Source organism: Hemitrygon akajei, chromosome 10 (genome assembly GCF_048418815.1).
Source record: "Hemitrygon akajei chromosome 10, sHemAka1.3, whole genome shotgun sequence".
Lineage (NCBI taxonomy): Eukaryota > Metazoa > Chordata > Chondrichthyes > Myliobatiformes > Dasyatidae > Hemitrygon > Hemitrygon akajei.
This window is the reverse complement of record NC_133133.1, coordinates 13,191,940-13,217,653: the sequence shown is the minus strand read 5'-3', so window position 1 is coordinate 13,217,653 and position 25,714 is coordinate 13,191,940. Positions and strand designations below refer to the sequence as shown.

At 41.9% G+C, this 25,714-nt stretch overlaps 1 protein-coding gene across 4 annotated transcripts in view; it reads right to left on the bottom strand.

The window, feature by feature from the left end:
• Positions 1-25,714, bottom strand: part of LOC140734164 (uncharacterized) — a 140,659-nt gene that overhangs the window by 8,523 nt on the left and 106,422 nt on the right. For all 4 annotated transcript variants that reach the window (XM_073057793.1, XM_073057792.1, XM_073057791.1 and 1 more), the window contains exons 4-8: positions 21,237-21,369; positions 14,276-14,434; positions 13,017-13,085; positions 8,298-8,489; positions 3,699-3,798 (exon numbers count right to left, since the gene is read on the bottom strand). In XM_073057793.1, coding sequence (XP_072913894.1) covers positions 3,699-3,798; positions 8,298-8,489; positions 13,017-13,085; positions 14,276-14,434; positions 21,237-21,369 — 653 coding nt within the window. The remainder of the gene's footprint in view (positions 1-3,698; positions 3,799-8,297; positions 8,490-13,016; positions 13,086-14,275; positions 14,435-21,236; positions 21,370-25,714) is intronic.

The window sequence follows — 25,714 nt, the reverse complement described above, 5'->3', positions numbered from 1 at the left end:
GACTGAGGCCCTTGGAGAATGCAGGCTTCTCATTCACATGTTCTCCCAGTCTGTTGTTGCCAGTACAATCTTCTATATGGCGGTGTGCTGGGGCAATGGTATCAATACGGGTGATGCCAACAGGCTCAATAAACGGAGAGAATCCAGGCAATTCTGGACAACGTTTCTTTCCCTCTGCATGCTACCTTGGCTGAACAGAGGGGCACTTTTAATAATAGACTGAGACAACTGCACTTCTTCAAGGAGCACTATATGAGGTCATTATTTCCCTCGGCCATTAGTGTGATAACCTATAGCGGGGAAGTGATGAACCCTCTCCTGCTGGACTGTTTGAGGTAACTTATTTCTTACTCTTTCTTACTTCTCTCCAAACATTTGTATATCTGTGCACTTGTACAGGTGGCCCCTGTTTTTCGAATGTTCGCTTTACGACAGCTCGCTGTTACGAAAGACCTACATTAGTACCTGTTTCCGCTAACCAAAGAGGATTTTTGCTTTTACGAAAAAAAGACGCCCACTTTATACATGTGTTTACTCTGAGAACGATGACCATGACTATGAAGCCTTGTGCGGGTAGTTGTGTGTGAATGCGTATGCGTGTACATGCGTAGGCGTGTACATGCCGATTTTTTTCTCCAAATCGATTTTGGCTCGCTGTCTTCCCGATTCTGATAAGTGAAACTACACCATACATGCAATATTTCTACTTTATATAGGCTGTATAATTATCGTATCGTTCCTGCTTTTACTATATGTTCGTGTTATTTCAGGTTTTATGTGTTATTTGGTATGATTTGGTAGGTTTTTTTTGGGTCTGGGAACGCACAAAAATTTTTCCCATATAAATTAATGGTAATTACTTCCTCGCTTTACAGCATTTCGGCTTACAAACGGTTTCATAGGAATGCTCTACTTTCAGATAGCGGGGGAAATCTGTAATGTTGCTGTGACATTGGAATTTCCTTGGAGATCAATAAAGTATCTGCCTGTCTGTCTATCTATCAATACACCACATAATTTTGTATACATCTAGCAAATCTCCCCTCATTCTCCTATGCTCTAGGGAATAAAGTCCTTACTTTTTCAGCCTTTCCCTATAACTCAGGTCCTGAAGTCATGGCACCATCCTTGTAAATTGTTTCTGCACTCTTTCAATCTTATTGCTTGTAGGTCCTCACCACATCCACATCCTTACCATCAATTGTTAAAAAAAATACTCGATAGGTATATGGACAGGAAAGGAATGGAGGGTTATGGGCTGAGTGCAAGTCGGTGTGACTAAGTAAGAGTAAGCGTTCAGCACGGACTAGAAGGGCCGAGATGGCCTGTTTCTGTGCTGTAATTGTTATATGGTTATATGGTTATTAACTTCTTTCCTGTAGGTAGGTGGCCAGAACTTTGTACTTCATCCTTTTAATAAACATTAAATATTTCTTTTGGTATGCAGTTACATGTGTAACCTTTTGTGAGATGCTACACTAATGACAGTATCAACAGTGGGAAACAACATCTGTAACAAGGAGGATCAACTGTATTCACTTTACATACTTACATGTATTAGAAATTTGCTGCAGTGTGCTGGTCAGGCCACAACATACAAGAAAAATCATTCAACAAATACAAAGAATTTTTAAAAGTTAACAAAATAAAGTTAGAGGTTAAAGTATGAATAAAATGTGCAGAAATACAAAAGATGCCACCGTGCACTTACAATGTAAACAGCATTATAAAGCATGGTTTACTGTTTACAGTGCAATGCAGTGACAGGAGAAATAGACAGAGGGGGTGAGGGTCATGGGTACCCGGAATGGTCGATCAGATTAACTGCCTGGAGGAAGAAATTTTCAGAGGTCATGAAGTTTTGTTTTAATAGCCCTATGATGCTATAGAAGAGATACTTGCTCTGAAGTTTTAAAGTTTTATTATTGAGGATATAACAGTATTTCAAGGGGATATTTAGCGATACTATGCAGCTGAAAAAAATGTTTGTTGTAGTCTAGTTAAGATGCTCACAGTAGGCACATTCTATCCAGACATAGGAAGAAATATAGTGCAGGATTGATTCAACTGTTATATCCACATAGCAGTTTATTCATCTATTTTGAATAATGAAGTTTCAGCTAATTTATTATGGGAATTTAAACAACGCAAGGGATTGCAGGAAATGTTTAGAATATAAAGAAAACAAAGGGCCTTGGGGTAGACATTCACACAGGACATGCAGATAAGGTGCTTAAAAAGTGTTCAGAAAAACTAAAATGTACAAGAGCAGGAAAATCATGTCAGCACAGGGCAAAGTTTATTTAGACCACAGCTAAAGCAAGATGCAGTTTCATTTGTCACACTATAGAATGGGTACGGAGATTTACAAGGATGAAAAGGTTTCATCATGAAGAAAATGTGGCCAGGGCTAGGGTGACCTTTCTAAGGTGTAAGAGGCTGAGAGGAGATTTAGACCATAAGACCATCAGACAAAGAAGCATATGTCATTCAGCCTATCTATCGATTTTTCTCTCCCATTCCATTATGGCTGATTTACTTTCCATTTCAACCCCATTCTCCTACCCTCTCCCCGTAAACTTTGACACCCTGGCTAATCAAGAATCTATCAACCTCTGCTTTAAATATACCCAATGACCTGGTCTCCAGAGCCATCAGTGGCAATTAATTCCACAGATTCACTACCCTTTGGCTAAAGAGGTTCCTCCTCATCTCTGTTTTAAAGAGATATCTTATATTCTCAGGCTGTGCCCTCTGCTCAGGCCCTAGACTCCCCCACTATAGGAAACATTCCCTCCACAACAGTGGGCCTCTTGTGGCTATAGTGCACTGCAGATAATAATAATCACATTTTAATTTGAAACAGTAGATAGTTATGATGGTTTGATTATTATATAGTGTTTTTGTTAGTGAATAAACTTATGAAAAAAAACGGGAAGGTGTTGTTTCCCTTAGTGGAGAGGCTGATAACTAGAAAACAAGGGTTTTAAGATAACAGAATTAGAGAGGGTTGACTTTTTTCTTCATCTAAAGGCTTGGGGATCTGGAACTTTGCCTGAAAGGGCAGTGAGAACACAAAGTACCAGAAAATGCCTGATGTACAATAAACTTGACGGATTCTTCTCTACAAAGTGATAGAATTGGTGTTTATCTCACTCGTTGGTGGCGTGGAAAATGATCTCTATGATTCTGTCATTCTATAATCAACCAAAGCTACTTTAAAACAGTTTCACAGAGGATTTGATTGGCTTTTGGAATGGCTCGTCATCATTGAGTGAGAGATAGGACTTCGTCTTTTCTCCTATATTTCTGTTTCTTTCCTGCAATGCTTTGGAAAATGGATGCTGGCTTTGCCTGCAAGAGCTGCATCCAAAGAAAAGAATAAACAGGATAAATGAACTGGGGGTGGGGGTGGGGCGGAGGTGGGGATTACTGCTGTGCAGCTCTTTCATGCAGAGAAAGATCCCAGAACAAACAATGAGAGAAATGTTCTCTGGACTGCTCACCAACTCCTTGTGACTTCCCTCCTTTGGAGAGGAACAAGGAATTTAAATGGGTCTTTCATTGACCAACCCTAACTACTACATGGGAGCATTGGGCTATCAGAACATATTGATAGCTTATTTCTCTTTAATCAGTTATTTCCAGTCTGTCTATTGTTTCATTGGATATTTGTACTGAAGTTGTAAAGGACGTACCATTTTCCTGTTGACATTCATTTGGTAGCTGACTTAGAGTAGCTCCAAACTGATTCCTTTCATCTTTCCCTTTATCTTCCGAACCACCAGATTTTTCTTTCTAAGGGATTGTAATATTATGTTAGTTTATAAATATTTTAAACATCATAATATAAAGAATATAAAACATAGTACAGCACAGTACAGGCCTTTCAGCTCATGATGCTATGCTTGCCCCTTGACGTACTCCGAGGTCAATCAGTCCCTTCCCACTTCCATAGACCTCCAGTTTTCCATCATCCATGTGCCGATCTAAGTGTCCCTAATGTATATGACTCTGCTACTATCCCTCGTGGGGCTTCCCAGGCACTCACCACTCTCTGAGTTAAAAACATCCCCCTTACTTTGCTAGAAATTCCTTAAAATTATGCCCTCTCATATGAGCCATTTCAACCCTGGGAAAAAAGTCCACTCCATCTGTGCCTCTTATCATCTTGTACACCCCTATCAAGTAACCTCTCATCCTTTATCTTCATTCCAAAGAGAAAAGCCCCAGCTCGTTTTACTTATCCTCGTAAGACATGCTTGGAATCAAATGACCTTGCCTGGTGTCTCAGGGCTGGGTGTGCCTGCACCTGCCTCACCCTTTGCCCCTGGCACTCCTTCTTTGCCACCTGTCCCACACCCCTCTTGCAACACTTAACCCTCGCCATCCTTTGCTCCTACCAGAGTTACAAACCCACTCTCTGCTCCACGTTGACAAATATAGTATCGTGCAAAAGTTTAGTTATAAAGATGTGCCTAAGATTTTTCCTATAATGAGGCAACCCAAACACAATTTCGCAAGTGTGGTCTAACCCCAGGGTTTTGTAGAGCTTCACCATTACTTCATGCCTCTTGAACTCATTCTCCTAACTAATGAAGGGCAACACACCAAATGCCTTCTTAACCATCTCGATCAATTTACGTGGCATGATCATGATTAACTATGTTCCCTAGCGTTAACCACAACTGAAGGCTTACACTGAGATCTGAATTCTCCCAGCTTTTTCTCGTTATTTATTTAAGTTCTAATTTGCAGTTACAGGCCCTTTCTGGCCTAATGAACCTGTGCCACCCTATCACACCCATGTGACCATTTAATCTAATGCATACATCTCTAGAATGTGGGGGGAGACCAGAGAAACTAAAGTGGTCACAGGGGAACTTATTAACTCCTGAGAGACAGTGACAGAATTAAACCTGTACTGCTGGTGCTGTATTGGTGTTATGCTAATCGCTCCGTTACCATGCCACAACTCAGTACGTTTGATGGCAGTCATGAAAGGACACTGGCTTAGAATTACTGATCTTACTGAGCCAGTAATGGAACTATACAAGAATTCCCATTGTTCTGCCTGTTGGATCAGTGCATGTTGACCTGCTCATTTTGGAACTAGTGTGGAGAACCTTCTCCACACAGAGCCATGAGACATACAGCAAGGAGGTCCAGCTAGCTTATGCTGAGCCCATCCACCACCCATTTACACTAATCCAACATTAATTCCTTTTATTATTCTACCCACACTCCCACCAATATTCACCCTCCCTCCATTCCACCACACATACCAGGGACGCCTCACTTTCTCTGCAGCCATTGCATTGTATTCTGTGTTCTGTTATTGTTTTACCTTGTGCTACCTCAATGTACTGTGTGATGAATTGATCTGTATTAACAATATGCAAGACAAAGTTTTCACTGTACCTTGGTACATGTGACAATAATAAACCATTTCCAGGTTCCAGTTCCATGAGTTACTTGGCTGAAGAAACCTCTTCTATGCTGATGACTCCATGACTCTACCCCATGGGTTCCCTCACCTCCATGGCAACCTCCAGTGACCCTCAAAGAAAGAGGTCTTTAAGTTCATGACCCATTCCCCATGTTTCCTACAGCCAGGAAGTGGCAGCTACAATCTGTAGAAGCAGCTGCTGTGGATACAACATTGATTATATTTTATTCTTCATATCACAAGTAGAAAACCAATCTGATAATCTTAAAGAGTGAATTTTACCAAAGAGTGATTTTTTTTGGGGGGGACGTTATGGCTAACAAAATTTGTTTAGCTCCTGAAATAAGATTAGACAGTTAGACTGCTAACAGAGAATACGGACATAATGCTGGAAGAACTCAGCAGGTCAGGCAGCATCCGTGAGAAAAGAGTAGCCAACGTTTTGGGCCGAGACCCTTCTCGGCCCGAAACGTTGAACCCATTCCTGATGAAGGGTCTCGGCCTGAAACATTGACTACTCTTTTCTCACGGATGCTGCCTGACCTGCTGAGTTCTTCCAGCGTTGTGTACGTATGCTTTGATCCACAGCATCTACATTTGTAATTTTGTGTTTAGACTGCTAACACCCTGCTGCCAACCCAGTGCTCATCTAGAACCTGTCACCCTTCCTATCCCCAACACCACCACCACTTCCCAGCTCACAGACACACTCTCATCCTGCACTGATCACTTTTCATCTTTTATTGCTGCTGTTTCACATACTTACACTATGGTTTGTTTTACTGTAATAGTGTCGGTACCATTACACTATCTTACAGAAACATGAACCTCACACTCACACTTTATGTCAACCAGTCAAATCTTCAGGCTGTGTCACTCAGTGACTTGTGCTGGTTGTTATTTTGTGTCTGTGTGTGCTGGATCATAACCATATGTGCCGTGTGTGACCGTATGTACCGTGCTTTATACCTTGGCCTCCGAGGAATGATGCTTCATTTAACTGTATGCATGTGTATGGTTGAATGACAATAACCTTGAACTTGAAGACTGAGTTCCAATTCCTAGACAGTCTGTCACTTTAAACACATAAACACATTCAGCTACGAAAATAACCAGATACATACGGAGGAAACCGACTGTATGGACACAGATTCTGAACAGTTGATGAAAAATATTGTGAGTCTAAGTATTATTTTCATTCCTCTTCTCCCACTTAGATTTAACAAAATGCTAAATCCTGGATAAAATTTAAGTTTTCCTAATTTTCAGGGAAATTGAACCAAAAATTAGGTGGCATTTAAGGTTTGGATAATGATATGGATGGGAGGGGTATGGAGGGTTATGGTCCATGTGGAACTAGGCAGAATAATAGTCCAGCATAGACTAAAAGGGCTGAAAGGCCTGTTTCTGTGCTGCAGTGTTCTATGACTTTAGCACAGGTTTAAAGTGAGAGGGGAAAGCCATTTTTTGTTGGTAGGATAAACCAGGGTAGGTCTTACACAGTGAATGGTAGGACACTGAGGAGTGTGGGATCTGAAAATACAGGTCCATAATTCGTTGAAAGTATGTTACAGGTAACGAAAGCTTTTGACACATTGATCCTCATAAATTGAAGTATTAAGTCAGGAGATGGGATGTTAGGTTGAAGCTGTATAAGACATTGGTGAGGCTTAATTTGTGTGCAGTTTTGGCCACCTACCTACAGGAAAGATGTAAATAAGGTTGAAAGAGTTCAGAGAAAACTTACGAGGGTGCTGCCAGGCCTGGAGGGCCTGATCTGTAAGGAAAGATTGAATAGGTTAGGACTTTATTCCTTGGAATGTAAAAGATTGAGAGGAGATTTGATAGAGGTAACAAAATTATGAGGGGAATAGATAGAGTAAATGCAAGCAGGCTTTTTCCATTGATGTTGGGTGGGACTACAACCAGAGGTCATGGGTTAAGGGTAAAAGGTGAAAAGTTTAAGGGGAACATGAGGGGAAACCTCTTCACCCAGAGGGTCATGAGAGTGTGGAACGAGCTGTGGTGCAAGTGGTACATACAAGCTCAATTTCAACAGTTAGGAGAAGTTTAGATAGGTACATGGATAGTAGGGGTATGGAGGGCTATTGTCCTAGTGCAGGTTGATGGGAATAGGCAGTTTAAGTGGTTTTGGCATGGACTAGATGGACTGAATGGCTTGTTTCCATGAGGTACTTTTCTATGACCCTATGACAGAGGGTGGTGCGTACATGGAACGAGCTGCCAGGGAAAGTTGTTGAGGCGAGTTAAATAACAACATTTGAAAGACAGTTGGATAAGTTCATGGATAGGAAAGGTTTAGAGCAGGGATTCCCAATCGTTTTTATGTCATGGACTCTACCATTAACCAAGGGGTCTGTGGACTACAGGTTGGGAACCCCTGGTTTAGAGGGATATGGGCTATACAGAGGCAAATAGAACTTGCTCAGGTGGGCACCTTGATCAGCATGGAGCAGTTGGGCTGAAGGGTGTGTTTCCATGTTGCATTAGTCCATGACTCAAAATTGGTTCATTATAGAGTGCCTCACAGTCTGCATTAAGCATCAGGGAGTAGCCAGTTTAAATGTTCAGCATGGACTAGAAGGGCCTGTTTCTGTGCTGTACTTTTCTGTACCCTATTACTTATTATAGTTGTTTTATTTGAGTTAAATATACACTTCAAAACCTATTTTGATTTTTTTCTTTTTGAATGCATTTGATAATGCCGATTTAGAGTTATCAAGCACCATTGTTTGGATTGCAGTGCAATATATAGATAATTATGTCAAAGTGTTTCACATGCTTCTGCTTTTTGTTTTGCGTCTGTTCATGGAAACTACATTCTTACAATCATCGACTTCATCTGCTTGCCATAGGTCTTCTGTCTACGAGGGTTAACAGCAATCTTGTGCTTAGCTGCGGTGTTGTTCAGACAAATGTGTGAACTGGCTGGGGAGCTGAAGTCAACAGGAAGTGAGTCATAGCTGGTCGTCATGAGAACCAGTGGAGAGAGGGGTCTGGAAGAAGGCATCAAGGATATCTGTAAAATAAAAATATAGAAACCAGTTTGGACTACTATAACAACAGTTCATTCTAAATCAGAGCTCTTGTGCCAAATGTCACTGAAAGACATTTTATCGCTTTTCTGTAATTGTTTGAATCATTCAATATGTGCACTTCATATGTCTCATGGGTGTGTCCCACTCCTGCACTTCCATGGAATCACTTCACTTTTTCCTTTTGAATTAGATATCACAAATTGAGTGAAACTTCAATGGTACAATTTTCTGCTGCGGGCTCTGTGTCGGAGGGTACGCAATGTTTCCTCAGCTCTGCGCTGAACTGAGGCTGAGGATGTGGCCTGCTCTGGCTGCTCCAGACTTCGTGTCTATGGACTCACTTTTGTTCTGAATGCTACTTGCTTACTTTTATTGCTTGCAGGATTTTTTTAATATATCTCTCTGCACATCGGGTGTCTGACAGTCTTTTTTTATGGGTTCTTTAGGACTTCTTTGTTTTGTAGCTGCCTGCAAGGAGATGAAACTCAAGTTTGTATAATGTATACATATTTTGATAATAAGTGTACTTTGAACTTCTACAAATGAGAACCAAAGAATAAAGAATCCTACATACTTTCTGTACCTGATAAAGTGTATGTTTGTGGGGTTATTTGTTCTTTTCAGTCCAGTTGTAGAATATTGTATATTGAAGTTTCACTGAATTTGTAAATTAAGTTGGCATACTGGTTTATTATTGTCCTATGCGCCAAGGTAGTGAGAAAACTATCTTCCATCTTGTCAATATAGATAATTTCATTACACATTGCATCGATGCAGTACAAGGTAAAACAATAAAAGAATAAAGTGTTACAGTTACAGAGAAAGTGCGGTGCAGCAGACAATAAGGTGCAAGGTCATAACCAGGTAGATTGTGAGGTTAACAGTCCATACCAGGGAACAAAGTACTACGTTTTCTCTTCCTTACTCCCCCACCCACCAAATTACATCATTTACAGCTTATCCCTCGGAAAACTGGCTCCGCCTTCTTTTTACCCTCTCCATCCCTCCTCCACATTCCTTTGAGATCAGTACTGATTTATTACCCCTAGTTCAGACAAGGAATTGTTGACCTGACATGTAACTGTTCCTGCTGATGCAGCTTAAGACAAAGTGTAAAATACTGGGGATAATGCAGCTAGGGGACTAGTCAAGGGTTTGATTACAGCAGGACAGAAGCATTCTTTGAGCTTGCTGATACGTGCTTTTGCAGCTTCTGCCCGATGGGAGAGGGAAGAAGAGCGAATGCTCTGGGTGGGTGGGGTCTATGATTACGTTGACTGATTCACTGAGGCAGCAAGAAGTATGGATAGAGTCCATACAGGGGAGGCTGGTCTCTGTGATGTGCTGAGCTGTGTCCATAACTCTGAAGTTTCTTGAGGTCTTGGGCAGAATATGTAATGTTTTAGGTCAAGAACTCTTTATTGGAGTTTTTTGACAAATGTTCAGTCTGTCACTCTCTCCCCAGATGCTACCTGACCCACGGAGTACTGCCAGCATTTTCTGTATTTATTGCAACTATAGGAGTTCCACTAACAGTGACACACGTTGGGATGACATGTGCTACACTCAGTGACTACTAGGAAGACGTGTACACCTGCTCATTAATGCAAATATCTCAACAGCCAGTCATGTGGCGGCAACTCAATGCATAAAAGATGTTCAGTTGTTGTTCAGACCAAACAACAGAATGGGGAAAGAAATGTGATCTCAGTGACTTTGATCGTGGATTAATTGTTGGTGCCAGATGGGGTGGTTTGTGCATCTCAGAAACAGTTGATCTCTTGGGATTTTCACAGACGACAGTCTCTAGAGTTTACAGAGGATGGTGCGAGAAACAATAAAACATCCAGCAAGCAGTAGGTTTGTGGGTGTAATTGTCTTGTTAATGAGAAAGGTTAGAGGGGAATTGCCATACTGGTTCACAGTAGCTCAAATAACCATGTGTCACAACAGTGGTGTGCAGAAGAGCATCTCTGCCCACAAGAAACCTTGAAGTGGATGGGCAACAACAGCAGAAGACCACACTGGGCTCTACTCCTGTACCTAACAAACTGGCCACTGAACGCACAGTACTGTAATAATTTTATGTATTGTACTGTACTGCTGCCGCAAAAAAAAATCATGACATTTCAAGACATATCAACAAGCTAATTTGGATTTAGGTCTTTATTCTGGACTGAGAGAGGGAAGGGGCAGGAGGAGGGGAATCATGGATGAGAAGAGAGGAAGGAGTGGGAAGCACCAGAAAGACCTTCTGCAATGATCAATAAACCAATCATTTTGATTCAAATGACTTTGCCTGGGGTCTCAGGGCTTGGTACATCTGCACCCACACCACTCCCCGCCCCTGGCTCTCCTTCTCTGCCACATGTCCCACACCCCTCCCACAGAGCTCCACCCTCACCATTCCCAACATCCTTTGCTCCCACCAGATTTACAAACTCGCTCTCCTCTCTACAAGCACAGTAATGTATAAAATCTTAGGCACCGTAGCTACATATATGTGCCTAATACTTTTGCACAGTACTGTATGTAGTAACATCCACAACTTCACGACATCCCAAGTGCCTTACTGGCAATGAAACACTAATAGTTGCAATATAAACACTTAACAAATCAGGTAGCATCTGTGGAGGGAGAGACAGGTTTAACATTTGTCACTTAACATTTCTCAAAAGATTCGAATAAAGACCTGAATAATTAATGCTCTTTTTGTTGCACAAATGCTGCCTAACCTTCACGATTCAAGATTGTTTAATGTCATTTCCAGTACACAAGTGTAAAGGAGAACAAAGTAATTGTTACTCTGAATCCAATGCAGCACAAAAAATACAATAAGATTAAAAAACACAATAATAATTAAGAAAACACAATAAATAAATATAAAATAGCTTATATACAATACTATGCAGAAGTATTGGGCACTCTAGATTTTTTATATGGTTTCAAATGGTATGGCCTCCACAGAGCCCTGATCTCAACATCATTGAGGCTGTCTGGATTATCTGGAGATACAGAATCAAATGAGACAGCCTAAGTCTGCAGAAGAACCGTAGCAAGTTCTCTAAGATGCTTGGAACAACCTACCAGCTGACTTTCTTAATAAAACTGCACGACAGTTTGTTTAAGAGAACTGATGCAGTTTTAAAGGCAAATATTGATTTGATTTAATTTTTAATGCTTAGCAAGTTTTTTTGATACTTATAAATTTTTCAATTCATTATTGTTGAAAGCATCTTCGCTTTACAGATTTTGTTGCATGTGCCAAAGACCTTATACATAGATTGACTGCATGTCCATAAAGTAATGCTAGGCACAGGAGTGTCTGTACATAAGGTGACTGACGGGAAATGATAAAGTAGTGGAAGTGGGTAGAGGGGTTGATCAGCATGACAGCTTGGGGAAAGTAACTGATTTTGAGTCTGGTGTTCCTGGCCTAGATGCAACGTAGCCTCCTCTATGATGGGAGTGGGACAACCTCAAAGTAAATTTATTATCAAAGTATGTATATCTCACCACATACTATCCTGAGATTCAATTTCTTGCAGGCATTCGCAATGGAACAAAGAAATACAGTAGAATCAATGAAAACCATATATAAACAAAGACAACCAATGTGCAAAAGAATACAAACTGTGCAAATACAAAATAATAATAATAATTAAAAAATCAATAAATACATAATACTGAGAATATGAGTTGTAGACATCTTGTAAGTGAGTCAATAGGCTGTGGAGCTAGTTTAGTTCAAGGTGAATGAAGTTATCATGCTGGTTCAGGAGCCTAATGGTTATATGGGAATAAATGTTCCAGAACCTGGGGGTGTGGGACCTCCTAAGATTCTTGTACCTCCTTTCCGATCATAGCAGCAAAAAAGGAGCATGGCCTGGGTAGGTGGGAACCTGCTGAGTGCTTTCAGCATTTTCTGATTTTTGTAATGACAGGTTAATGGTGGAGGTAAAAGAAGCAACACTGACAAAATGGGTCAAATTGCCTTCTGAAGTGCTTCTCTCATCAATAATTTAAACAGTTTTGTGGTGTCATTGTTTGGAACTATACTGTATATATGATATTAAATATCTGGATGGTGGGGTGGAGATATGTCTCTACCAAATGAGACGCAAGTCGCTCCTTCCCCCCCGCTAGCCTCCAGGTCACCCTTGTGCAAGATGTAGCATCTGCTTAGCTCCCCACCCCCGATCAGGGTCAAGTGAAGCCATGGGTGCAGGTGATGGATGGTCATATGAGCAGCCGGTGCATATCACACATCCTGGTTATGTGACCACTGACGCCAGGCAGACAATCTCTGAAGAGTATTGATAATGGCTGGGGTCACCCGGCTTGTAAAGACACTGCCCAGAAGAAGGCAATGGCAAACCACTTCTGTAGAAAAAATTGCCAAGAACAATCATGATCATGGAAAGATCACGATCGCCCATGTCATATGACTGGGTACATAATGAATGAACAGACATTAAATATCATCACCAAACAGGTTGAATACTCACCAGTTCTTCATCTTCACTCTCAGTTCCACCTAAACTTAAAGAATTGTGCCGCTCAGCAAGGACAGCACACTGTGGGATGGAAACAGAAAGAGAGTCAATCGAGGGAAAAGGTTGGCTAACACAAGAGAGTCTGCAGATGCTGGGAATCTTGAATATCAGACACAAAATACTGGAGGAGCTCAACAAAGCAGCATCTATAGAGAGGAATAAACAGTCAATGTCTCATACAGAGAAAGGCTTGACCTGAAATGTCAACTGTTTATTCCCCTCCATAGATGCTGCCTGACTTGCCGAGTTCCTCCAGCATTTTGTTGCCTGGGGTTCCAGCATCTGCAGATTTTCTCTTGTTTGTGCCAATGTCTAACTAGGTACGTACATGCAAACATTCACTTGTGCCAGTATTTAACTTGGTACATGCAAAACCTTTGCTGGGATCAGATTTCCCAGGCTGCTGTGAACTTATAAGGGGTTGGTGAGGCTGCACTTGGGAGTATTGCGTACAACTTTCGTCACCCTGTTATGGGAAAGATGTCACCGAACTAGAAGAATGCAAAGAAGATTTGTCAGGATGATACCTGGACCTGTGGGCCTGGGTTACTAGGAGAGGTTGTGCAGACTAAGATTTTGTTCCCTGGAATGTAGGAGATGAGGGGTGACCTGACACAGGTATATATGGTCACGAGGGGCATAGGCAGGGTGAAAGTACATAGTCTTTTTCCCAGGGTGGATGTGTTGAGAACAAGGGGGCATAGGTTTATGATTGAAGGTACAAGACTAAACAGGGACATTGGGGCAGCTTCCACACACAAAGCGTGGCATGTATTTGGAAAGAGCTGCCAGAAATAGTGCTTGAGGCAGGAATATTAGCAACATTTAAAAGCCACTTAGATAACTGATAGGATAGGAGAGGATTATAGGGCAAGGGGCTTTAGCCTACAGGTAAATGGGAGTATCAACTGAGCAACCTAACTAGCAAGGTTGAGCTGGGCCAAAAGCCTGTTTCCATGTTGTATGATTCTTTGACATGGAATTTTTCCAATGTTCCTTTAAAACCACAAATTACTGGACAGACTGGATCAAAGTTCTAAGGTCCACACAAGATTTATGAAGAGAAATTGGCCATTTCTGGATGGCCAGTCCACTTGGCTGGCAAAAAGAATCAACGCAGCAACTTTATGAAGCAAGCAGACAGGTTTGGCCTTGATGGGCTCACCCCGCCCTCTCACACCCTCTCCATTAACCAGAGGACCCTGCTCTACCTTCGGCGTTGAACACCTCAAGACTGCATGAAGAGAAGACATTTCTGGAGGGCTCCTGGGCAGCCCGTCATCCTCAGACATCGTGCCCGCATCCTCGTTCTTTACGGAAGGGATCAACACGCCGGGGGATGACAGTCGGATGTTCTGTTCAAGTTGTAGCTGAGAGAAGGCAAAAGCTTATCACTGAACGTAAGTTTTCATACCATCGTACTCTCAATTTCCCAGTGCTTCACCAGCCCCAGCCTACCACCAACCCACCATCAAAGAAAAATATACAGAAAGGTGTTAGAAAAAGGCCAGCAATATCATGAAGGATCTCTCCCACCCAGCTCATGGACTGTTTGTCCCACTCCCATCAGGGAGGAGGCTACACGTAGCATACACGCCAGGACCACCGAACACAAAAGCAGTTACTTCCCCGAAGTCGTCAGGCCGATCAACACCTCCACCCAGTAACCTACCCCACATACACGTCACCTGGCGTCATGTTAGGCACATACAATCAGTCTGTGTACATAACATTTACTGTATACTGTGTTTTATAGGATTGATTTTATATTTATATTTATTATGTTTATTTAAATTTGTATTTTTTATGCTTTTGTGTTTTTTTATGCTGCATCAGATTGGAGTAATAATCATTTCATTCTTCTTCATTCCTGAAACTACTTTGAATATTGAATCTTGAATCTAAATGTCAGAAAAGTTGTACCGTTCCTGCTTCCTCCGGACTCAAGTTAACAACTGGTTCACCTGAGGTGCTAATTTTTACTAGCAACAGCTGGACCATGAATCCTTACAGGAATATTTGGGCGCCACGGTAGCAAAGTGGTCAGTGTGACACTATTACAACTCAGGGCGTCAGAGTTCAGAGTTCAATGCTCTGTAAAGAATTTGTACATCCTCCTCGTGGAATGCATGGGTTTCCTCTGGGTGCTTCGGTTTCCTCCCACAGTCCAAAGACGTATCGGTAATAGACAATAGGTGCAGAAGTAGACCATTTGGCCCTTCGAGCCTGCACCGCCATTTTGAGATCATGGCTGATCATCTACTATCAATACCCGGTTCCTGCCTTGTCCCCATATCCCTTGATTCCCCTATCCATAAGATACCTATCTAGCTCCTTCTTGAAAGCATCCAGAGAATTGGCCTCCACTGCCTTCCGAGGCAGTGCATTCCAGACCCCCACAACTCTTTGGGAGAAGAAGTTTTTCCTTTACTCTGTCCTAAATGACCTACCCCTTATTCTCAAACCATGCCCTCTGGTACTGGACTCTCTCAGCATCTGGAACATATTTCCTGCCTCTATCTTGTCCAATCCCTTAATAATCTTATATGTTGCAATCAGATCCCCTCGCAATCTCCTTAATTCCAGCGTGTACAAGCCCAGTCTCTCTAACCTCTCTGCGTAAGACAGGTTAGTAGGTTAACAGGTGGACTCATGGACTCAAATTGTGATTCAGGTGAATAATCAGCAGTTACCATACATTAATCTTACAGTTTGAGGAAAAGCCACTCTTCTTGCTAGACTCGATGCTTTAGTCTGCTGCTTTAGCTGTTGAACAGCATTTCACAGTGGCAGGGCCTGGGTTCTAATGAGAGGCATGATCCCACTGTTTGGCTAATTAAACGCCAGCCCAAATAGACTGGAAAGGCAGGGTGTCAGGACCAGAGGCGAGAGTTGGGCTGGTTCCGCTTACTTTCCTACAATGCTCACTCTTCTCTGCGACATTGAGCTTGTGAGACTGCCCAGCTGCTGAGCTTTGTGTCTATGAGCTTCACAGCCATTTGCCCTGCTAATATGATGACTGAGACCAAGGATTTGGGCCTACTTTGGGCAGCTCTGGGGTGGAACTCAATTTGGTTCAGAATGCTGTGTTCGCTCCTATTGTTTGTACAATTTGTTTTTTTTCTCTTTCCCTGCATATTGTATGTTGGTCTTCATTTTATTTTTGTGTTGGTGCGTGGCCTAGTGGGCAAGGCATCAGACTAGTAACCTGAAGGTCACTGGTTCGAGCCTCAGCTGAGGCAGCGCGTTGTATCCTTGAGCAAGGCACTTAACAACACATTGCTCTGCGACGTCACCGGTGCCAAGCTGCATGGGTCCTAGTGCCCTTCCCTTGGGCAACATCGGTGGCGTGGAGAGGGGAAGGCCTGCAGCTTGGGCAACTGCCAGTCTCCCATACAACCCTGCCCAGGCCTGCACCCTGGAAACTCCAGGCGCAGATCCATGGTCTCTCGAGACCGACGGATGCCACCACCACTTCATTTTATTTTTATTGGGTTCTTTTGGGTTTCTTGCTTTGTGGCTGCCTGTAAGCAGACACGTCTTAATGTTGTATAATTTATACATTCTTTGATAATAAATGTACTTGAATCTTGACTGAGTGACAGCTTTAGTTCGATTGCACTCAGCTTGATTGTACTTAGTTTGATTTTAGTTCGATTACACTCAGTCTGATTTTAGTTCGATTACACTCAGTTTGATTTTAGTTCGATTACACTCAGTCTGATTTTAGTTCGATTACACTCAGTCTGATTTTAGTTCAATTACACTCAGTCTGATTTTAGTTCGATTACACTCAGTTTGATTTTAGTTCGATTACACTCAGTCTGATTTTAGTTCGATTACACTCAGTCTGATTTTAGTTCAATTACACTCAGCTTGATTTTAGTTCGATTACACTCAGTCTGATTTTAGTTCGATTACACTCAGTCTGATTTTAGTTCGATTACACTCAGTTTGATTTTAGTTCGATTGTACTCAGTTTGATTTTAGTTCGATGCTCTCAGTTTGATTTTAGCTTGATTGCAGTCAGTATATGAAAAGCCAACAGAGGAAATGGTTAAGGCGATATACTAACAATATCTTAAAGGTGATGGATAGGAAAGGTTGAGAGGGATATGGACGAGATGTTGGCAAATGGGATTAGCTCAAATTAGCTCAGTTCGCAAATATCACACATGATTGGAAAAGGCTGCAAAGGGTTGTAAAGCCAGTTAGCTCCATCATAGACACTGGCCTCCCCAGCATCCAGGACATCTTCAGTAGAGAGTGTCTCAAGAAGGTGGCATCTGTCATGAAGCACCCTCACCATCCAGTACATGTCCTCTTCTCATTTCTATCATCCAGAGGAGGTACAGGAGCATTCCTTCTTCAACATGAGCCTGGAGCAGAGAAGAGTACCCAGACAGTGGAAAACATCCTGTATTGTCCCGGTACCGAAGAAACCACAACCAAAGGAGTTGAATGACTTCAGACCTGTTGCCTTGACGTCGCACGTGATGAAGACCATGGAGCGGCTGATAATACAGAATCTGAGGCCACAAACCAGGCACGCCCAGGATCCTCTTCAGTTTGCGTATAAGGAGAAGGTGGGAGTGGAGGATGCTATCACGTATTTGCTGCACAAATCACTCTCTCACCTAGAGGGGGTCAGTTGTGCTGTGAGGATTACATTCCTTGACTTCTCTAGTGCCTTTAACACCATCCAGCCCAAGATCTTAAGGCACAAACTAACGGAGATGGGAGTAGACTCTCACATGGTGGATTGGATAGTGGACTACTTGACAGATAGACCTCAGTATGTGCGGTTGGGAGACTGTAGGTCTGACACGGTGGTCAGCAGCACAGGGGCGCCGCAGGGAACCGTACTCTCTCCGGTCCTGTTCACCCTGTACACATCAGACTTCCAATATAACTCAGAGTCCTGCCATGTGCAGAAGTTCGCTGATGACACGGCCATAGTGGGGTGTGTCAGGAATGGACAGGAGGAGGAGTATAGGAAACTGATACAGGACTTTGTGATATGGTGCAACTCAAACTACCTGCGTCTCAATATCACCAAGACCAAGGAGATGGTGGTGGACTTTAGGAGATCTAGGCCTCATATGGAGCCAGTGATCATTAATGGAGAATGTGTGGAGCAGGTTAAGACCTACAAGTATCTGGGAGTACAGTTAGACGAGAAGCTAGACTGGACTGCCAACACAGATGCCTTGTGCAGGAAGGCACAGAGTCGAATGTACTTCCTAAGAAGGTTGGCGTCATTCAATGTCTGTAGTGAGATGCTAAAGATGTTCTATAGGTCAGTTGTGGAGAGCGCCCTCTTCTTTGTGGTGGCGTGTTGGGGAGGAAGCATTAAGAAGAGGGACGCCTCACGTCTTAATAAGCTGGTAAGGAAGGCGGGCTCTGTCGTGGGCAAAGTACTGGAGAGTTTAACATCGGTAGCTGAGCGAAGGGCGCTGAGTAGGCTACGGTCAATTATGGATAACTCTGAACATCCTCTACATAGCACCATCCAGAGACAGAGAAGCAGTTTCAGCGACAGGTTACTATCGATGCAATGCTCCTCAGACAGGATGAAGAGGTCAATACTCCCCAATGCCATTAGGCTTTACAATTCTACCACCAGGACTTAAGAACTTTTTAAAGCTATTATTAATGCTTTTTGAGATGGTGATTTAGATGCATATCATATTTTTTTACTGAGTTAAGTATTGTATGTAATTAGTTTTGCTACAACAAGTGTATGGGACATTGGAAAAAAGTTGAATTTCCCCATGGGGATGAATAAAGTATCTATCTATCTATCTATCTATCTATCTATCTATCTATCTATCTATCTATCTATTTTAGCATCAGCTTCTTCTCCTCCACCATCAGATCTCTAAACAGTGAATGCTCCCTCAGTATTTTGCCTCTTTTCGCACTATTTATCTATTTACTTATTTATTATATATTCTTACTGTAATTTATAGTTTTTTATATATTGCACTGTACTGCTGCTGCAATGCAACAAACTTCACGACATATGTCAAACATAACACATGATTCTCTTGACTTTACAATTTACCTCATTATGGCCTTGGGTTTATTGTCTACCTTACAGTGCACTTTCTCCAACTGTAACACTTTATTCTGCATTCTGTTATTGCATTTCCTTAGTACTACCTCAATACCCCAGTATGATGAAATGATCTGCATGTGAAACAAAATTTTTCACTGAACTTTGCTACATATGACATTAACAAAATGATTTACCAATTTACAATTTACCAGTTTAACATGTTGACCCTTTAACACTTTGTGGGCAGCTGATTCTGATAAAAAATGGTCACTGAAAGTAAATCACACAAAATGCTGGAGGAACTCAGCAGGCCAGGCAGCATCTATGGAAAAGAGTAAAATCGATGCTTCAGGCCGAGACCTTTCGGCAGGACCTGAAATGCCGACTGTACTTTTTTTCATAGATGCTGCCTGGCCTGCTGAGTTCCTCCAGCATTTTGTGTGTGTTGCTCAGATTTGCAGCATCTGCAGATTTTCTCTTGTTTGACTGTAAGTAAATCAGTTGTTGAGGTGGAAGAAGGCAGCACAGAATGCATTATTTCTTTAATTTTTCAGTCCTGTGGTATGATAGTCTTGTTGATAGCGTAGTGGTTAGCACAGCGCTTTACAGTACAGGCGAACCGGGTTCAATTCCTGCCTCTGCGTTTGTACTTTTTCTTCATGACCATGTGGCTTTCCTCCACATGCTCCAGTTTCCTCCCACAGTCCAAAGAGGCACTGGTTGATAGGTTAATTAGCCATTGTAAATTGTCCCCTGATTAGACCAGGATGATATTAGGGGATTTCTGGGCAATGTGACTCAAAGAACCTATTCCATGCTGTATCTCAATTAAAAAGATAAAAAATAGAACTCCGGGGATTGAAAATCGGAAGTTATCCAATCTGCTGGATAAGTGGGCAGTTCTATCTCCCACTTTGGTCTCCTTCCCTCTTGCAGGCTCTTCTAGCTGAGAAATTAGGAACTTTGGTACAAGATTAAAGCCACTTGGATCCCTGAGACATTCAATTAGGCAATGACTACTCCAAACCTTCATTCTCACTTTGGGTTTAAAATTCTTCATTGATTTGCTTGTGCATAGTTTTAATAATTCTATTGCATTGTATTTTCCTGAAAATGCCAGCAAGAAAATAAATCTCAAGGTAGTATATGATGAGACATGTGTACTTTGATAATAGTTTGACATTGACTTTGAATAGTGAGTATTGTATAAATGCACTTGTGTGTTGAGAGGAGTTCTGGGCCCCTTAGCTAAGAAAGGACGTGCTGACATTGCAGAGGATCCAGAGAAGGTTCATGAGAGTGATCCCAGGAATGAAAGGGTTAACATATGGGGAGCATTTGATGGCTCTGGGCCTGTACTTGCTGGGGTTTCGAAGAATGAGGGGGGAATCTCATTGAAACCTAGTGAATATTGAAAGGCCTAAATAGAATTGATTCGGAGAGGATGTTTCCTATGGTGTGGGAGTCTCGGAATACAGAAGCCACAATTTAAGCAGAGATGAAGAGGAACTTCTTTAGCCAGAGGGTGGTGAATCTGTGGAATTCATTGTCGCCGACAGCTGTGGAGGCCAAGTCATTGGGTTAAAGTGGAGGTTGATAGCTTCTTGATTAGTCAGGGCATGAAAGGTTGTGGGGAAAAGTTGGGAGAATGGAGTTGAGAGGGATAATAAAACAGCCATGATGGAATGGTGGACACACTCGATGGGCCTAATTCTGCTCCCATGTCTTATGGTTTTATGGAATTGCTTTATCCAACAAGTTGTGGAAATTTTCGATTGATTCAGGACCTCAACATTGTTCAGGAGGCGGAGATGTCTAAAACTTCCCCCATCTTTGTGCAGTAAACAAAGATCAGCCAAGCTCCATTTTGAATGTTATACCCCACTGTATTTGACCTGCTCATGACCAGTTATTCATCTCTGTCCACTCTGTCATTAATTTCTCAAATCATCATTTAAAACTGATGATACTTTTTCACATTTCCCTGAGCATCTGGAATCGACTATGATGTAAAGTGCTAAGAGGTAGAATTACCTGGGAATTGATTGGAAACTGGCAATAAATAACATGATGGACTAAATTGTCTCCTTCTGTACTTTCTCAAAACTCACCTGTAAAGCTTTCACCCTGCCAGCCACATTTTCCTGGGATGCTCCTCGAACTGACACTGACTCCGAGATGGATAGTTCAGGGATGAAAATACTGTCATGTGAGAAAGCTCTGCTTCCGATATTACTTTGGGAGCTGAAATAATAAATACTAATGAATTTAACTTCATAGTTTATTAGATAATACTTCTGAGGAAAGAAAATTGTTCAAATTTTCACTAAATCACAAATATGCTTGAAGTCAGTACTCTTCCATCAGGCAGAAGATACAAAAGCCTGAAAGCTCACACAACCTAACTCAAAGACAGTTGCAATGCACTGTTATAAAACTCTTGAATGATGTTATAAAGATGAACGCTTGATCGCTCAGTCTACCTTATCATGGCCCCTGCATCTCATTGTCTACCCGCACTGCACTTTCCTGTAACTATATTTTACATTCTGTTATTACTTTTCCCTTTTTGCTATCTGTATGGAATTACGTGTCTAGATTGCATTCAGAGCAAAGATTGTCACTGTATCTCGGTACACATGCCAATAATGGACTAATTAAAAACATTTCTTTTTTTTAATCTAACGTTGGTAACTGTCATTTGTTATATTAGATGAATAATAATACATACATATTGTTGGACTGGGGTGTAGAATTGTTATCTTTCTTGTAGTTTAACTTTCCAAAGCCTGCTAGTATTTTTGTACAATCATCTGTATAAAGGTAATTGTTCAGTGAATTTTCCAATAATTATGGTACAGCTGCATTTGTATTTTCCTAAAAGCCTCTAAGTTTATAGTTGCAGGTGTCATGCTACTTGAATCTGGCTGTTTTATCGGCGAATCGTTATCATTGAAAGTTTGGTCATCTCTAGTCTGAGTATGGAAAGACCGCAGCTACTTTTCCCTTTGCCTTCTCCTCTTTGTTTTCTCAGCTCTTTCTTGTTCACTTTCCTCTCTTGTAACACAATAAAATGGTCATAAGCAAAATGTTTTATGACTCCTTATTGACTTCTGAAGAACTTTGGATCATAAAAACATCAGGATCCAACAATGGATTACCCCTTCTCATGACTTTTGTACAGTACTGTAGTAATTTTATGTATTGCACTGCACAACTACCATGGAAAAGAAACAAATTTCATGACAGATGTGAGTGATGATAAACCTGACTTTGATATGGGTCTCTGTTGTGGAATGAGAGTGGGAAGGGGGCAGGGAGAGGGGAATCATGGTTGGGAAAAGAGGAAGGGAGAGCAGGAAGCACCAGAAAGACCAACTGTAATGATCAATAAACCAATTGTTTGGAATCTAATTACCTTACCTGGTGTCTTTAGGGCTGGTGTCTACACCCGCACCATCCCCTTCCATGGCACTCCTTCTCTGTTCCTCCTGCGGCACCCCACCCTCTCCATTCCCAATATCCTTGGCTCCTGCCAGATTTACAAACTTGCTCTCCACTCCACGGCAACATATACAGTACTGTGCAAAAGTCTTAGGCACCCTAGCTATATACTGTATACAGTCAGCCCTCCTTATCCGTGGGGGATTGGTTCAGGGACCCCCCACGGATACCAAAAATAGCGGATGCTCAAGTCCCTTATTTAACCTGTCTCAGTGCTGTGGTCTTTAGGACCCAGCGGAACCCCAGACTTTATTTAACATGGCTCAATGCGGTGGACATTAGGACCTGGCGCAGCTCTGAATCCGCAGTGTTTCTGTTCACGAAAATAATCACGATCACGATTGAAAATAAGGTGGAAGTAATAAAGCGATCAGAAAGAGGTGAAACACCATCAGTCACTGGAAAAGCATTAGGCTACAGCCGGTCAACGATTGGAACAATTTTAATGGAGCATGTGAAAGGCCCTGCCCCAATGAAAGCTACAATTATTACTAAGCAACGCAGTGGTTTAATTATTGAAATACGTATGTTTCTTAAGTTTTATATGCAGAGAAATGTAAAATATATACTATATACTAAGAAAAACGTTTGACTAACTGATGCTAAATAATACCGGATGTACCTGTTCCGACTTCAAATCTGACTTAAAGACAGACTCAGGAACGGAACTCCTTCATAACCTAGGGACTGCCTGTACTTTTAAATCATCTGTAGATTACTTATAGTACCTAATACAATGTAAATTTTATGTAAATAGTTGTTATACTGTACTGTTTAGGGAATAATGACAAGAAAAAATAGTCTGTACATGCTCAAACAACGAGTGCTGGAGAGAGAACTTCCGGGTTTTCCCGATCCGCGGTTGGTTGAATCCGTGCATGCGGAATCTGCGGATAAGGAGGGCCGACTGTATGTGTCTATGACTTCTGCACAGTACTGTATGTTGCCCTCTTTATGTTGTATTACAGTGGATTCCAGTTAATTGGACACATCAGGACAGTACATTTTGGCCCAATTAAGTGGCTTCTCTAATTAGCTAAACTTCCATGGAAATAACTAAAAAGTTACATAAAGACGAGCCGAGTACCAAATTAAGTATTTAAATGAAATACAGAACAAGTTAAAGCACTACCAGTACCAGTAGTAGAAAACTGTTTATTTGTTCCTAATGCTTATTGATGGAAGAATTCATCCGCGTTGTGTTCTTCTGATTGTAAATGAACAAAATCTGCAGTCACCTACTCTAGATAATGGACTGCCTTCATTAAATACTGTTGACAATTGCATCCTCCAAATATTCATTTTAATTGTAACACTTAAGATGATTATTGGGACCATCAAATTCTAACTTGTTGAAGTAGTGAAATCATTTCATTTTCCCTTCTGGCCTTTTCTGGCATCTCTAAGCCCGAGTGCTTGAAACTGCATTGAGCAAAACAGTTCTGAGTGGTCTTAAGACTTATTTTTCACCAACTATCAGTGACAAAAATCACTGCTTTTTGACCACAAGCACATGACACTGACACTATTTAAAAACTGTTCACTCAAAGAATGGCGTAGCAAGTGTACACAACTGACACAAGTTAGAAACAGTTTCCTACTCCAATTAAGTGGCAGAGTGTCCCAAATAAATGAGGGAATTCCAGCTATTTTCTCAATTAGTTTGTGTTCTTTAAGTGTTGTCCCTAATAAGGAGCTGTCCTGATTAACTGATGGCCCAAAGAACCAGAATCCACTGTATATAAGACCATAAGATATAGCCCTGTATCCCTTCATGCCCTGATTAATCAAGAGTCTATCAACCTCTGCCTTAAGTATACCCAATAACTTGGCCTCCACAGCTGCTTGTGCGAAGAATTCCACAGAGTCATCATTCTCTAACTAAAGAAATTCCTCCTCATCAACATTCTACCAGGATGCCCCTCTATTCTGAGGCTGTATCCTTTGGTCTTGGATTCCACCTCCATAAGAAACATCCTCTCCACATCCACTCTATTGAGGCCTTCCAACATTCGAGACGTTTCAATGAGGTCGCTCCTCATTCTTCTGAGTTCCACTGAGTACAGGCTCAGAGCCATTAGACGGTCTTCATATGACAAGCCACTCAATCCTGGAATCATTTTCGCGAACCTCCTTTGAACGCTCTCCAATGTCAGCACATCCTTCCTAAGATGAGGGGAACAGACCTGCTCACAATACTCCAGGTGAGGCCTCACCAGTGCTTAATAAAGCCTCAGTGTTACATCCTTGCTTTTATATTCTAGTCCTCTCAAAATGAATGCTAACATCACATTTTCCACAGACTCAACATGCAAATTAAACTTTAGGGGATCCTGCACAAGGTCTAGCAAGTCCCTTTGCACCTCAGCTTTTTCTATTTTCTCTCTACTTGGAAAATAGTCTATGCTTTTATTGTGCTTCTATGATCCATGCACTGAACAATGCACCAGTCCAACAGATTTTCTCTTCTTCACCACAAGCAATCTCTAGCCCCATGTCTAATGGTGGCTTTGCTAGTAATGACTGTGTTGCAGATGTGAGTCTTGGGAACTAAACTGTCCTCTGAGTCAGGTACAAGAATGCCATCCACAAGGTGCAGCTGACACTCACAATCCCACGGACAAGACCAGGGACTGAGACCAACATTTCAAGAACAGGCCTAATGGTCTTGCAACAGAAAATAGTCATAGAAGTGTGATCACTCGAGTCGAGTATGATGTTCTCCCAAGGGGTTATTCCTTTAATGGAGAATGCCTGTGCGTGACTTTGTTTAATGTGGGAAGACTGATGTATAGGAAGCCACCACACTGTCCTTGACAGATCAGAGTCAGGGTCCAGTGGCAAGATGACTGGGGACTCTTCACTGCTGCAGTCTTCCTTCCTTCATCTTCACTGCTGTTGTGATCATCTTCCCCCAGCTCCATTTTTGAGGCCTTGGTTGGATCGCTCCGTTTGTGGAACCTTCACCCACCGTGGTTGACCCAACCAGGAGTTAAATTACAGATGGCGTCACTCTTGGGATCTCAGGAACTCACAGGCCTCCATACCACAACAAGGTGGTGATCTTCGGAGAGGAGTCAGAAAA